Genomic DNA, 15,535 nt, shown 5'->3' on the forward strand with positions numbered 1-15,535 from the left:
TCAAGGGGTGCCTGGGTGGCTCTGTCGGTTAAACGTCTGCCTTCGGCTCAGATCATGATCCCATGATCCCTGCTCAGTGGGAGCCTGCTTCTCTCTCTCCCTCGGCTGCTCCCCTGCTTGTGCTCTCTTTCTCTCTCTCAAATAAATGAATAAAATCTTAAAAAAAAAACTGTCAAGAGCATAAAAGACAAAGACAGAGGAACCATTACAAATTGGAGAAGACCAAGGAGACACTAATGTGGGATCTCTGACTGGATCCTAGAAAAGAAAAAAGAACCCTGAAGAAAAACTGGTGAAAATTCAAGTAAGTTCTATAATCATCATCATTAACAGTCTCAGACCAGTATGAATTTTCTGGCTTTCATAACTGAACCACGGTTATGTAGGTGTTAACATTAGGGGAAGCTGGGTGAAAGGCACACATGAACTCTGTACTACTTTGGCAATTTTTATTTAAGTCTAAAATTATTTCAAAATAAAAAGTGCAACAGAGAAGATATAGAAACAGATACACAGATTAAGATAGACTATGAAGCTACAGTCATTAAAAAGAAGAGAAAACCTAAAATGATAAAAATATTGGGGCGCCTGGGCGGCTCAGTTGTTGGGCGTCTGCCTTTGGCTCAGGTCGTGATCCTGGGGTCCTGGGATCAAGCCCTGCATCGGGCTCCCTGCTCAGCAGGAGGCCTGCTTCTCCCTCTTCCACTCCCCCTGCTTCTGTTCCTGCTCTGGCTAACACTCTCTCTCTCTGTCAAATAAATAAAAAAGAACAGAAAATCTGTGAGGTTTGGGCACAACAAACAGCCCTATGCACCAGAATACAAAGCTAAAAGATGTTAAGTATGTGGGAATATAAGATATAATGAAAGGGGCCCTATAAACTGGTGGGGAAAGGATAGACTGCTGAGTAGACAGCAGTGGGAAAACCAGTTCACATATAAGCCTGTAAGAAAAATAAAACTAGATCCCTACCTGAGACCACTTGCAAAGGCAGGCTTCGTCTAGAGGGATTAAAAATCTACATGTGAAAGGTAAAACGATAAAAGGTTAACAAATGAAATAAAAGAGAATATCCTTGTGATTCGGGGATTTAAGTAAAACTTCAAATCAAAAGCACAAACACAAAGCAAAAATTTATGTTGGTTACACCAATATTAAGGATTTGTTCAATGAAGGGCAGTATAGAAAGATGACAGAAGGGGGGCCTGGGTGGCTCAGTGGGTTAAGCGGCTGCCTTTGGCTCAGGTCATGATCCCAAGGTCCTGGGATCAAGTCCCGCATCAGGCTCCTTGCTCAGCAGAGAGCCTGCTTCTCCCTCTCCCTCTGCCTGCCTGCCACTCCCCCGTCTTGTGCGCGCTCTCTCTCTCTCTATCTCGATCTCTCGCTCTCTGTCAAATAAATAAAAATAAATAAAATCTTGAAAAAGAAAAAAAAAAAAGCACAAACACAAGGCAAAGGTTTATGTTGGTTACACCAAAATTAAGGATTTGTTCAATGAAGGGCATTATAGAAAGATGACAGAAGGGGCGCTCAGTGGGTTAAGAGTCTGCGTTCGGCTCAGGTCATGATCTCAGGGTCCTGGCATCAGGGCCCATGACAGGCTTCCCTGCTCAGTGGGGAGTGTGCTTCTCCCTTTCTCCCCTGCTCATGCTCACTCTCTCTCTCTCTCAAATAAATATTTTTTAAAAATAAAAAATAAATTAAATAAAACCTATATCGGAGTAACATCTAGAAAATCAAGGAATACCTAAGAATCAACAAGAAAAAGACAACAACCCAAAAGAAAAATGGACAGAGGAAAAAGAGCAATTACAGGACACTCCAAAAGCCAAGGAATATATAGAGCTAATAAAAATCATAGAGAAATACAAGTTAACAAGGAGATATTACATCTAACAGACCTGCAAAAAATTAAAACTGGATAATGCTAAATAATGGCAGGAACCAGGGACACTCTGCACCACTGGTAAGAGTATGGTCTGATGGAACCATCCAGGAGGGCAACTTTGGGCCCTATCTATATTTTCTGTGACAGAGCAAGCCCACTCCTAGCTAATATTTACATGAAGTGCCAAACGTACACTCTGTAAGAGCACATGCACACATTACAACGTCCTAAACAAAGAACAGTCACTCTTGGAGGGAAATGGGAATTAAGAATAAAACAAGAAAGGGAGTGCACACCGACCAAAGATAACGTGACTTCTTTGCAGATGAATTTGTAAAAAAGTTTCTAAGAATATGCAGAACAGAAATGGGGAACTATTATTGTTCATATCCATAAATTCAGTGAAATTGGTTTCACTTTTAATAAAATACTATTATTGGTAAAACAGGTAAACTATCATAATAATGAAATAGACTGAAAAATAATTTACTCGTCTAATCCTCAGAAGGATTATAAGGCACAAATTGCGGCTAAAGAAAACTTTCACTCGGTAGCTTTTGACCAGTTAACTCTAGGCCAAGCAACTACTAAGTGCCAGGCACTACAAAGTGATGAAATAAAGTATGGTACCAAACCTTTCAGGCACTCCTAACCTAGCTGAAGAGCTAACCTGAGGCACAGTAACTAAAACAAGGGGCAATCCCTGCCCCATTGAGAAAAATCAGAGAGTAGGTATTCTAAGTGCCATCGAGTACACAGAATATGAGCTATATATTTAATTTTCAATTTTCTAATAGAAACATTAAAAGAACATAGCAACTGGTTAAACTTTTTTTTATTTAACCCCAACAAATTCCCAAATATTTTAACACATAATATAAAAAGATTAAGACTGTACATTCCTTTTTTCATACTGTCTTTGAAATTTCATATATATTTTATACTTACAGAACATCCTAATTCAGACTAGCCCCATTTCAAGTGCTTGTAGCCGCACGTGGCTGGTAGCTACTGTGTAGGAGAATGCAGTGCTTAGCACTCAGATCAAATGTGATCACATTTGAGTGAGATGCAAGAGAAACAGGTATCCTAAAGGTGAAGGAATAGTCTTTGAAAGATAAATAGTAGAGTTCTAATGGAAGACAAAGGCTATTTCAAGCCAGGAACTAGCACAAGGAAAAGCTAAGAAAACTTGGGGGATGGGGAACTATCCCCCCTAACCTGCGTGTCTAACCACTTTCATCTCTCACAACTCTCTCATAGATGGCACTGACACTGGAGGGGAAGAAAATAAAAGGCTCTAGGTTCCCTGACATCATGATGGCTGGCAATTTATCTTTATGCTCCTGACTAGGCTGTCCTTTCTGCCTTGCTCCCCTTTCTATCCCCAACCCTTAGCTTAGTTAATTTCTACACTGAAGTACTAGACTGTGAGGTCCCTCTACAGTCTCAGAACACAGGACCTGGTAACCAGCAGGTGTGAGATCTCTAGGTAAAGAGGCAAGCAGAATTGTCAGGCTGGGTATTAACGGTTATACAGTTGAACAGTTAGAAATAACAAAGCTAGGGGCGCCTGGGTGGCTCAGTTGGTTGGGCGGCTGCCTTCGGCTCAGGTCATGATCCCAGGGTCCTGGGATTGAGCCCCACATGGGGCTCCGTGCCCAGCGGGGAGCCTCCTTCTCCCTCTCCCTCTGCCTGCCTCTCTGCCTGCTTGTGCTCTCTCTGTCAAATAAATAAATAAAATCTTTAAAAAAAAAAGTAACAAAGCTAGAAAGGTCTATCAAGAACTCTGAAGACTAAACCAAAGACTTTAGATTACCCAGTTTTTTTAGAACACTACAAAAACTATCTTAAGAGGGAATTAACACCTATACAATGCCCATGATGTGGTGTGGATTGGACCAAGCATGTTATCAGTGTTATTTTCTTCAATCACAACAACCCTGAGTAGATGGTGTTATTTCCTTGTGATAAAAATAAAAAAGCACATGTAAATGTACAACATGGTGACTTTAGATAATAATACTGTATTGTATATTTGAAAACTGCTAAGAGAGTAGATCTTAAAATTCTCATCACAAGAAAAAAATTTTAATTATGCATGGTGATGGATGTTAATCATTAACTATACTTATTGTGGTGGTCATTTCACAATCAATACAAATACTGAATCATTATGTTGTACACCTGAAACTAATAAACTAGTGTTTTATATGTCAATTACATCTCAATATAAAAAAAGTGAAATAAAATATTTTTGAGGCACAGATAAGTGAATTAACTTGATCATGATTTAGTTATATTTGAAGGCTAGTTTCAATTCCAAGTATGTAATTCCAAATCCAACTTCTTGTATGCATTGTCATTGTTTTTTTTTTTTTGCTCCACATCTTGTCTACCCTACCTCAGACATGTCTTCATAATCACTCTTTCAACCAGTCTTACACTCCCATCTTTCTTTCCACTTGCAAGCCCAGACACTATCCATCGAGTCTCTCTTTAAGAAAGCTGTCTTAGGGGCGCCTGGGTGGCTCAGTTTGGTTAAGTGTCAGCCGAAGCTCAGGTCATGATCCCAGGGTCCTGGGATCGAGCCCCACATCGGGCTCCCTGCTCGGCGGGAAGCCTGCTTCTCCCTCTCCCACTCCCCCTGCTTGTGTTCCCTCTCTTGCTGTCTCTCTCTCTCTCTGTGTCAAATAAATAAATAGATAGATAGATAGATAGATAGATAAATAAATAAATAAATAAAATGAAAGCAAGCAAGGCAGCAAGGCAGCAAGCTGCCTTAGGTTTTAAAAAGGGAGAGAGGAGATGCTCTCAGTGGAATAACTTCAGAGGGCAGAGGCTGAGGGACACAGGGACAGAGATGAGAAGACCAGTAAAAAGACCATCATTAACGACGGCTAACATTTATCTGTTACTATGAATGAGGCACTGTTTCAAATGCTTTACCCATACTGTCTCATTTAATCACTAATTCAACCAATATTTTGTTGATCACCTGTAATAAATGGCAAGCATGTTCTAGGTATTTGTTATGTCAGTAAATAAAATATTCCTGTCCCTGTGGGGCTTTCCATATACTAGAGGAAACCTACAAAACACAATCTACGTAAGAAATATGTAAATAATATGGTATGTAGGAAGTAACAACTGCAATGGAGAAAAGAAAAAACTAGATCAGGGTTGGGGAGACTGGTAGAGCCAGAGGTGATTAAACCACTGAGGTGATATGTGTAAAGAGGAGGCGAGAAAAATCAGCCATGAGGATATCTGGAAGAAAGGTGTTCAAAGAGAAGGGCAACGCCAAGGCCCTCAGGTTGGAGTGTTCCTGGTGTGTACCCAGAACAGCAAGAAGACTCCTGGGTCTATGGATGTAGTGGGTACAGAGAGGTAGGAGATGAGGGCAAAGAGGGAAGGGAGGCCAGAGCACAGAAGGCCTTATCCTTGTAACAGTCCTGCGAGGTCTCACTATTACCAATCACATTTTATAGATGAGGTAACTGGGGCACAAAGAAGTTAAATAACTTGTCTAAGGTCACACAATAAAATACTAGATCAGATTACAAACCCGAAGAGTTACTATTACAGTGATTTGAAAACAGGAACCCGATGTCTTTGACACAGTTCCCATTACAACGTAAGGTCCATGTCCCTTCTGTTGAATCTGGGTGGTTGTGACAGATTTAACCAAGAGAAAATGAAAAAAGTGATACTATGTGCCTTCTGAGGCTAGGTAATAAGACAGGCAGTTTCTGTCTTTTCTGAAATGATGAACAACCTCAGAAGTCTGATCACATTGAGGCCTCCATGTTGGAGGAGCCCTTATAGACTCTCTTGCCAAGAGTCCCAGCTGAGCCCAGCCTTCTGCCAAGGTGCCAGATACGTGAGTAAAGAAGCCATCTAGAACGTGGATCTCCCTGCCCAGCTGTTCAACCCCCCCTAGCCTTTTGAGATCCTCCAAACTGAAGTCCCACATAGAACAACAAAGATAAGCCATCCTTGTCTGAATTCCTTACACACAACCTGTGAGCATAATAAAATGGCTGTTGTTTTACAATACTATGTTGTGGAGTTCCACAGTTGTTCCACAGCAATAAGAAGAACCACTATACAATAAGCACAAAATAAATATTAAGAACCTGAACGGGGGCGCCTTGGTGGCTCAGTCAGTTAAGCATCTGCCTTCGGCTCAGGTCATGAACTCAGGGCCCTGGGATCAAGCCCTGCTCCGGGCTCCCTGCTCTGCAGGGAGTCTGCTTGTCCGTCTACCCCCACCACACACAGCCTCGCCCCGTGCTCATGCTCTTATTCTCTTTTAAATAAATACATAAAATGTTAAAAAAAAAAAAGAACCTGAACTAAGTTATTAGAAATGAAAAAAAACAAAACAAAACACCTGGAATACATTACCATGGTATGTGGAAGGTTATCATTAAATATCTTTAACGTCTAGATGGCAACCTTCTTTTGAGAGAAGAAAGGAAGATCCTTTAGTCCATTCCACTAATAGAGCTAATACATGCCTATGGGTACCAAGGAGGGACTAGGAATAGGCAAGGGCTAGCAAGGGAGGAAAGAAAAGGAAAAATGGAGAGAGTATATGAACAGAATGCCATCGAAAACACCTCAAATGCCTTCAAAAACGAAAGTTGATTGCCCTGGGTTAAATTATTCTTCTGGATAAACAATGGCAATTCTCAGAGCAGAAGGCTGAGTTAGGGAATGGTTCTAGGTAGACTCCTCTCCAGGATTCTCATGCTAGAATCTGCTATTGTAGTCAATGAAGTCATAAAGGTATTTACTGCATAAAGAATGGGGTTATCTAAAGTTCTAGAATAAAAACCTTTGGGCTTAGCTTATTCAAATTTTATACTAAATTGTACCAATACACATTTTCATGTAAAATGTCCATAATACAAACTCCCCAATAGTGAACATCCACCCAAATGCAACTGCCTAACTGTTAGCAACAAATACAAACAAAACACCTCCTGCTCTGCTCAAGTTTCAACTCTGAACACCAAGATTCCGTGTAACCCACTTACACAATGCCTTATCTAGTCTACGTAAGATTACATAAGACTAACCACGGCTGAACAGCTCAGGTGGTTAGAATGCAGTGCTGAAAAACTTTACCTTGAAGAAAAAGTTAAGACTCAAAAAAAAAAAAAAAAATCCTTGTTTCCAGTGCCAACTTCCGCCCGCCCAATTACTGTACAAGCAGGTGCATACGGATTAGCACAAACTCCTTATTACCACTTGCAGACCAACTCCAAGCACATTCTTTTTTTTTAAGATTTTATTTACTTATTTGACAGAGAGATTCACAGTGAGAGAGGGAACACAAGCAGGGGGAGTGGGAGAGGGAGAAGCAGGCTTCCCGCCGAGCAGGGAGCCCGATGTGTGGCTCAATCCCAGGACCCTGGGATCACGACCTGAGCTGAAGGCAGACGCTCAACGACTGAGCCACCCAGAGGCCCCCAAGCACATACTTTAAATTCTTGTATAAGACAACATTAAAGCTGGGATATTCCCAGGGAAGAAATCTGTTCTCTCCTTCAGGTTTAATTTGAAAGTTTAAAGTGAAGGGGAGATGGGGTGCCTGGCTAGCTCAGCCGCAGAGAATGCAACTCTTGATCCCAGAGTAGTGAGTTCAAGCCCCACACTGGGGGCAGAGTTTACTTAAAAAAAAAAGAAAGAAAGAAAGAAAAAAATGTATCGGGGTCCCTGGGTGGCTCAGTCAGTTGAGTGTCCGACTCTTGGTTTGGGTTCGGGTCACGATCTCAGGGTCGTGGGACTGAGCTCTGCACCGGGCTTCACAAACAGCACAGAGCCTGCTTGTCCCTCTCCCTCTGCTCCTCTCCCCATTTGCACACACGATCTCAAATAAATAATAAAATCTTTTTAAAAATATTTACTATGTAAAAATAAAACAAAATGGAAGTGAGACAACAGTTTTCTTTTTTTTTTCCTCCTCCCAGCCCCCTCCACATGGCCACTGGCCCCCAAATACACTGAGACAAGGGTGTTCTGCTTTAGTCCTCCCAGTGGTGATCAGAAAGGGCTGCATTCCCTGACTTACTTCCAGGTTGAAAAGAAATTCCAGGGATAAAATCTGGCCACATCTTACTTAGAATCCAGAACAACCCTCTTTGAAATTAAAGATAACAGATTAACCTTAATTGACATTAAACTATGTATGAATCTCTTACAAGCAGTTACAATGTAAATCATGTACTACATGATCAAAGTGACCTATATTCTACTCATTGCAAATTTCCACTTTCACCTAATTTACATACTGAACAACAACAAAATAGCCCTCAAACTGAAGTCTATAAGATCTTTTTTTCAAAATATTTTTTAAATTTTTTTTCTTGTTATGTTAATCACCATACATTACATCATTAGTTTTTGATGCAGTGTTCCATGATTCATTGTTTGTGCATAACACCCAGTGCTCCACGCAGAATGTGCCCTCTTTAATACCCATCACCAGGCTGACCCATCCCCCCTCTAGAACCCTCAGTTTGTTTTTCAGAGTCCATCGTCTCTCATGGTTCGTCTCCCCCTCCGACTTACTCCCCTTCATTCTTCCCCTGAAGTCTGTAAGATCTTTTCTCAAAACGCTTTGACATAAAAAATATTTACTCTCAGAGATCAACTTCTGGGATGGAATCCCTTGGTGGGCTCCTTGCTCAGCAGGGAGTCTGCTTCTCCCTCTGTCTGCCACTCCCTCTGCTTGTGCGTTCGCGCTCTCTGACAGATAAATAAAATCTTTAAAAAAAAAAAAAGGAGATCAACTTTTTAAAAAAGGCTCAGACAGCTTTATTCAATAGATAGCTGTGCTAGGAAGTGGAAAGGCAGATTAAAAGCAATCATACTATATATTTTATAAAGATTTTATTTATTTATTTGACAGAGAGAGAGAGATAGCGAGAGAGGGCACACAAGCAGAGGGGGAGTGGGAGAGGGAGAAGCAGGTCTCCCGCTGAGGGGAGAGCCCGATGCGGGGCTCGATCCCAGGACGCTGGGATCATGACCTGAGCCCAAGGCAGATATTTAACCCACTGAGCCACCCAGGCGCCCCATACTACATATTTTAAATGAAATACTATATAAAGTACTTAGTACTGTTGCCTGATATACAGTAAGTGATCAACAAATAGTAACTATTTTTATACTCCATAACCACACTTTCTTACAAAGAACCAACTTTAAAAACTCATGGAACTTGAAAATCTTATTTAATCTATCAGAAATCTCTCTTCTCTAGTCACAATACAATCTAAAGGAATGTAGTTTAGTTAGCAAGCTTTCACTGAATACAAATGCAGTGATTAAAACGTGGTTTCTGGACCTGCCACATTAACATCACCTAGGGACTTGTTAGAAATGCTAACTGTAGAATCAAGGTCTGGGGGTAGGGCCCAACAATCAGAGCTTTAATAAACCCTTCAGGTGATACTGATGCTTGCTCCAGTTTGAGAGTTTATTAGACTAGTTTCACAGAGTTCAGGGTGCTTTGTTCTGCAGGGATTGAGAAGTCCTAAAGAGCAGGTGCAATATGGTTCCTAGGTATATCCTCTGTGGCATCTAGCACAGTGTCATACACAAAGTACGCACTCAAACTTGAATAGGTTAATAATAGTCTCATATAACCTATAGCTGACTAAACAAGACCACCACAGAGATAAGAAATTCTGATGGCTTGTCCACATTAATAAGTAAGCACATGCTGCACACAAACCAGGAGCTGTTAAATAATTGTCAAAGCCCCGGGGCCTCTGGTACTTTGTCAAATAATCCAGGCTTACAAAGTGTGATATGTTTTATAATTTAAGTGAAAACTGCATTTCTAATTTTACCAGTGTCCAAACAGGATTTGACCATGGCTCTATACAAGTCAACTGCAGAACATAAACTAAAACATAAACTTTTTTGTTGCCTTCAAAATGCATCTAATTTCACATATTAGTTAACTGTAACATATGGACCCAAGAGATTCCAGTTTGAACAAAGTGTTGAAAAGGCAGATAAGTGTTGCACCTACGTCAGCTCAGTCTGTTAAGCGTCTGCCTTCAGCTCAGGTCATGATCCCAGGGTCCTGGGATCTGATCCCCTTGTCAGGCTCCCTGCTCAGTGAGAGCCTGCTTAGCCCTCTTCTCCCTCTGCCTCTCTCCCTGCGTGTGCTCTCTCTCAAATAAATAAAATCTTTTTTTTTAATTAAAAAAATTAAAATGTAGACAACTGAAGAAATTTGAAGGCTGACTGGATATTTGATATTAAGAAATTATGATAAAGGAAGGATTACAATTTTTATAAAAATTTAGAGATGAAATGATATGATGTACTGAATTTGTTTCTTGGGGAGAAACCAAATGAAATAAGACTGGCCACTGAGCTGTTGAGTACATGGAGGGCTATCTATGTAACAGGGCTTCTCAATTCTGGCACTCTTGACATTTTTGGCCAGATTATTTTATTTTGTTGCTGGGGGAGGAAGGAGTGCTGTTCTGTGTATTGTAAAATGTTTAGCAGCATTCCTAGTCAGTAAACTCTCTGGAGTTGTGACAATCAAAAATGTCTCTAGACATCATCAAATGTCCACTGGGGGGCAAAATCGTTCCTGGTTGAGAACCACGGATAAAAACCTACTAAATTCTCCCTACTTGTTTGAAATTTTCCATAACAAAATATTTAAGTCTTATTTTACTTACACACTGTGTTTTGGTACAACTACATCTCTCTAGTTGAATAATTAGTACATAAGCTTTTGTTTTGGGATTATTTATTTGAGAGAGAAAGCACGAGCAAGGGGGAGGGGCAGAGGGAGAAGCAGACTCCCCGCTGAGCAGGAAGCCCAACGTGGGACTGGGACTCCATCCCAGGACCCTGGGATCATGCCCTGAGCCAAAGACAGACATTTAACCGACTGAGTCACCCAAGCACCCCAGTACATAAGCTTCTGAGGAACAGCTTGGTACACAAAAAAAGCAGAGGGGACTGAACCAGAGATCTGGAGCCCAGTAGAGGCGCTGCTACTAAACAGTTTTGTCACAAGCAGCTCCTGTCACTTCTTGAGCCTCAGTATCCCCATGAGGTCAGATTTTTGATTAGTCCTTTTGAGTTTTAAAATGATTTGATAACAGTGTTATCTTTTATTTAAAACGATTTTTATTTATTTATTTATTTGAGAGAGAGTGTGTGGAGGTGGGTTGGAGGAGCAGAGGAGGAGGGAGAGGGAGGAGGGGAAAGAATCTCAAGCAGACTCCCCGCTGAGTGCAGAGCCCAACATAGGGCTCGATCTCATGACCTGAGCCAAAATCAACAGTCGGACACTCATCCAGGCGCCCCAAACAGTATTATCTTGTATATACCCATCAGCTAAAGGTGTACATTCACATCAGTAAATGAAACAAAAGAAAACAGAGTAGTGTACTAGGATGAAGACAATATACTTGTTGCAAATTACCTGCCTCTTATTATTCTTGATCTATAAGCAACATTCCTATCACAGGTATACCCAATTTAAATAAGATTCCCAGGAGGGGCATCTGGGTGGCCCAGTCTGTCAAGCGTCTGACTCTTGATCTCAGGGTCATGAGTTCAAGTCCCACACTGGGCTCCACATTGAGCGTGGTGCCTAATCAATCAATCAATCAATAAGATTCCCAGGATAAGCAAAATGGAAAAGTCTTTTTACAAAATGGAAAGGCAAATCTTCTAGTCATAACTGCCAAAACGTCCATCAATGGTGGATGGATTAAAAACTGTTCTACATTAACTGGATAATGTATGGAAGAGCTGAATCACTGTACTGTACACCTGAAACTAATATAACACTGTATGCTAACTAACTGGAATTAAAACTTTAAAAAAAATTGTACATCCAAACAATGAACTACCACTCAGAAATAAAAAGGAATCAATTACTGATACACACACAAACATGAATACAGATTCCATTTATATGACATTCTAGAAGAGATAAAACTATAGAGATAGATCAGAGGTTGCCAAGGGCTGGGGAAACAGAGAGGGGACTGACTGTAAAGGGCCACAAGGTAAGCACTTTTCTGGGCAATGAAAATATTCTATATCCTGACTGAGATGGTGGTTACATAACTATACATTTGTCACAACTCATCAAGCCTACACTTAAAAAGAGTAAATGTTCGGGGCACCTGGGTGGCTCACTCGTTAAGCATCTGCCTTCGGCTCAGGTCATGATCCCAGGGTCCTGGGATCGAGCCCCACATGGGGCTCCCTGCTCTGTGGGAAGCCTGCTTCTCCCTCTCCCACTCCCCCTGCTTGTGTTCCCTCTCTCACTGTGTCTCTCTCTGTCAAATAAATAAATAAAATCTTAAAAAAAAAAAAAAAGAGTAAATGTTCTATCTCAATAAACCTGACTTTAACAAAAGAGCTGCTCCAGAAACTGAGAGCTCCCATTCATTCTTGTATCCTCACCAAGCAGTTCGGTAATGGCAGGTAAATAACTTGGCATATGCCAGACTTGTAACACTGACACAAGGACACCACACCGTCAAAGACACACAACTACTCCCAGAACGTTCTAATACAAATTTAAAAATGGAAAAGGGCATGGTGAATTAATGCAATGATGTGCTGCAAACCTCTGATTTTTTTTTTTTTATTTACTCATTCGAGACACAGAGATAGAGAGAGAGAGAGAGAATATGAGCAGGAGGAGAAGCAGAGGGAAGGGGAGAAGCAGGCCCCCCGCCGAACAGGGAGCCCGACACCGGCCCGATCCCAGGACCCTGGGATCATGACCTGAGCCGAAGGCAGACGTTCAACCATCTGAGCCACCCAGGCGCCCCCAAACCTCTGATTTTAACATTGTCAAAAATTCAAATTTAAATACATTCCACAAGAATAAAAGCACACTCCATATCCTACATTGTTTTTATTTTTTTAATTTATTTACTTGAGAGAGAGAGAGAGAGAAGAGTGATGGAGAAAGAACACAGTGGGGTGGAGGGGCAGAAGGAGAGGGAGAAGCAGGCTCCCCACCGAGCAGGGAGCCCGATGCGGGGCTCGATCCCAGGACTCTGGGATCATGACCTGGGCAAAAGGCAGGCGCTTAACCAACTGAGCCACCCAGGCACCACTCCTACGTTGTTTTTAAAGAATAAAGTTAGTAGTTTCTAACAACACACAAAAAGATTAAAACATCATTCAACAAATTCATCAGAGATCAAAGTAAAAAGACTCATTTAGTGTAAATCCTTCATTATTACAAATCTGTTTTTGGCTTCAGTTCATTTAGAAAGTATGGAGCTCCCGCTCTTGGGTCAATGTAAGATTTTGCTTCTCTGGGTGAAAGTCGATCAAAGCTAATCAACTCAGTTTTTTGCTTACTCCACTCTACAGCGTAGTCAAGGAATAGGAAAGTGGTCAAGTCAGAAATAGGTTCTTCCAAGGGTCCATAAGAAAATGAATTCCCTGACTCACCTAGTCTATGATTCCCTATTATTCCCTCTTTCTGGAACTTTCTAATTCATCTCAGGTAAAGGAACATATGCCACTGTACTACTCACTCACCAGATTAAAGAGCATTAAATACTATACATTAATACACTACAGGAATGCTTTAGACCGAAGTTTACATAAACAGATTAAATCCCCTGTTATCCAGCCAACAAGTGGCATTTTGAAGATTAAAATGAAGGCGTTTGGGGGCGCCTGGGTGGCTCAGTTGGTTAAGCGACTGCCTTCGGCTCAGGTCATGATCCTGGGGTCCCGGGATCGAGTCCCGCGTCGGGCTCCCTGCTCAGCGGGGAGTCTGCTTCTCCCTCTGGCCCTCTTCCCTCTCATGCTCTCTGTCTCTCATTCTCTCTCAAATAAATAAAAGATCTTTAAAAAAAAAAAAAAAGAAGGCATTTGATACCACGAGGCCACAAAGTTTCAGGACGTTGTTGAAAGCATGGAAACAGGCAGAGCAAGAAAGCTTTTCCTAAGTGATGGCATTTTCTTGCCAGGAATTACCTCATAACACATATAATGAAAGGCCAGTGAAGTTTCTTCACAAGCTATTTACTAGATGTTTTACAGAAGATAATTCCCAGCCAGACTGGAACAGTTCTGAACCCGGTGCTAGAGAGGAGTTCAGAAAGCACCTGGACAGAGTCAACATCTGTCCAAAGGAATGTCCACTACAAGTTGTCGTTCCCTAAAAATGATGTTCCTGGCCTTTTTAAAAGGTCTACACGAACAAAATCAAAGGTTCCTTTTATAGAATCATAGGATGTGAGTGCCAGCAGGGACCTAAGGCTCGTTTAAGCCAGAAGCTGTTTTTAGGAAGGAGGTAAAAACTAAGCCCGGAGCGGGCGTCCCTGAGCGAGGCAGTGAGGAGCAGGGCAGCTTTACTGTAACACCTTCCTTTCAGAAAATGCTTACCTTCAAAACAGACTTGTATGGAAAGCAAGCTACTCCTTAACGCAGTCTGTACTCTCTCCAAAACCTTCTCTTCTGAATAGCTTTGCAGTTCCTTCCAAGGGGCCCTCAAAGATTCCTCAGTGACCACCCCGTTGTAGTGACTGTCACTCAACTTAGTTCCAGACAATTTTAAAAAACCGGGCATAAAGGACATTCCCCTCGACCCAATCAACGACTCTTCATCAGCACCACGAACCCGCTTTCAACCTGACAGCTCTCAGAGCTGCGTGCCCCAATCTAACAGGAGGGTTTCCTTAAAATAAGCACTGCACAGCGCGGAGAGCCGAAACTCCCTCGGGCAGCCCACGGCGCGGCACCCCGGGGTCTCAGGACACCCCCTGGTCGGCCGCCACGCACAGGCTTTACCAGCCAACAGGACTGCGGCGTCCAGGCCCCTGCGCGGCCCCAGCCCGCACGCCGGCCGCGCCAGGGCTGCCGCCTCCAGGACACGGGCCGGGCCAGCGGCCCCGCCGTGCCTGCCGCCTGCCCACGACCGCCAGCGCGCTCCGGGCTGGGGACCCCCGGCAGCACGCGCTGCCGTCGCGCTCCGGCAGCCAGCGGGGGCCACCCGGCCGGCGCAGAGCCCGAGAACGCCCGGTCACTTACGTTCTCAGTGTCTCTTTCATTCACCGTTGGCAGCGGGGTCCTAGTGGACATCTTACTTCACTTCACTTCTGCACAATGCGAGGTTGAAACAAAACAGCACGGCCTTGGGGGGCCGGCGACCGCGTCCTCGCGTGCCCGGCGGTTCCGGAGCGGCGCCGCGGAGGGCGGCTCCCCTCCCCCACGGCCGTCTAGATCCCGGGCCGGGCCCGGGCCGTCCCGCGGCGGGTCCCGGGGCTCATGCTCCCCCGGCCCCGGCGGCCGCGCCGAGGAGCCCCGCGGGCGGCGGTGGCGGGGCCGGGCCGGCGGCGGCGGCGGCGGCGGCGGCGGCGGCGGCGGCAGCGGCGGGCTGCTAGTCGGCCCGCCGGCGTCCCCGCGCCTCAGGGCGCCCCGCGGGCCCGAACCCCTCCGCCTCCTCGTCCGCCCTCGCCCGTCGCACCGCGGCTTTCAGCGCCGGGGCCTCCACACGGCGCCGCCGGCTGCCCCTGAAGAGGAGGACGAGGAGGATGTGGGCAAGGCGGAGTGTAAGACAGGCCGCCGCGGGCTGCGGGCGCAGACCATGGAGGGGGCTGCGGAAGCGGT

General features: G+C 43.7%; 1 protein-coding gene across 7 annotated transcripts in view; it reads right to left on the reverse strand.

Annotated features, from left to right (window-relative positions):
* MARK3 (microtubule affinity regulating kinase 3) overlaps nucleotides 1-15,149 on the reverse strand; it is a 113,136-nt gene extending 97,987 nt beyond the window's left edge. For all 7 annotated transcript variants that reach the window (XM_027570023.2, XM_027570025.2, XM_027570022.2 and 4 more), the window contains exon 1: nucleotides 14,957-15,149. In XM_027570023.2, coding sequence (XP_027425824.1) covers nucleotides 14,957-15,007 — 51 coding nt within the window. In that variant the 5' untranslated portion in view covers nucleotides 15,008-15,149. The remainder of the gene's footprint in view (nucleotides 1-14,956) is intronic.
* Between the last annotated feature and the right edge of the window lie 386 nt (nucleotides 15,150-15,535).

This window comes from Zalophus californianus, chromosome 6, assembly GCF_009762305.2.
Source record: "Zalophus californianus isolate mZalCal1 chromosome 6, mZalCal1.pri.v2, whole genome shotgun sequence".
Classification (NCBI taxonomy): domain Eukaryota; kingdom Metazoa; phylum Chordata; class Mammalia; order Carnivora; family Otariidae; genus Zalophus; species Zalophus californianus.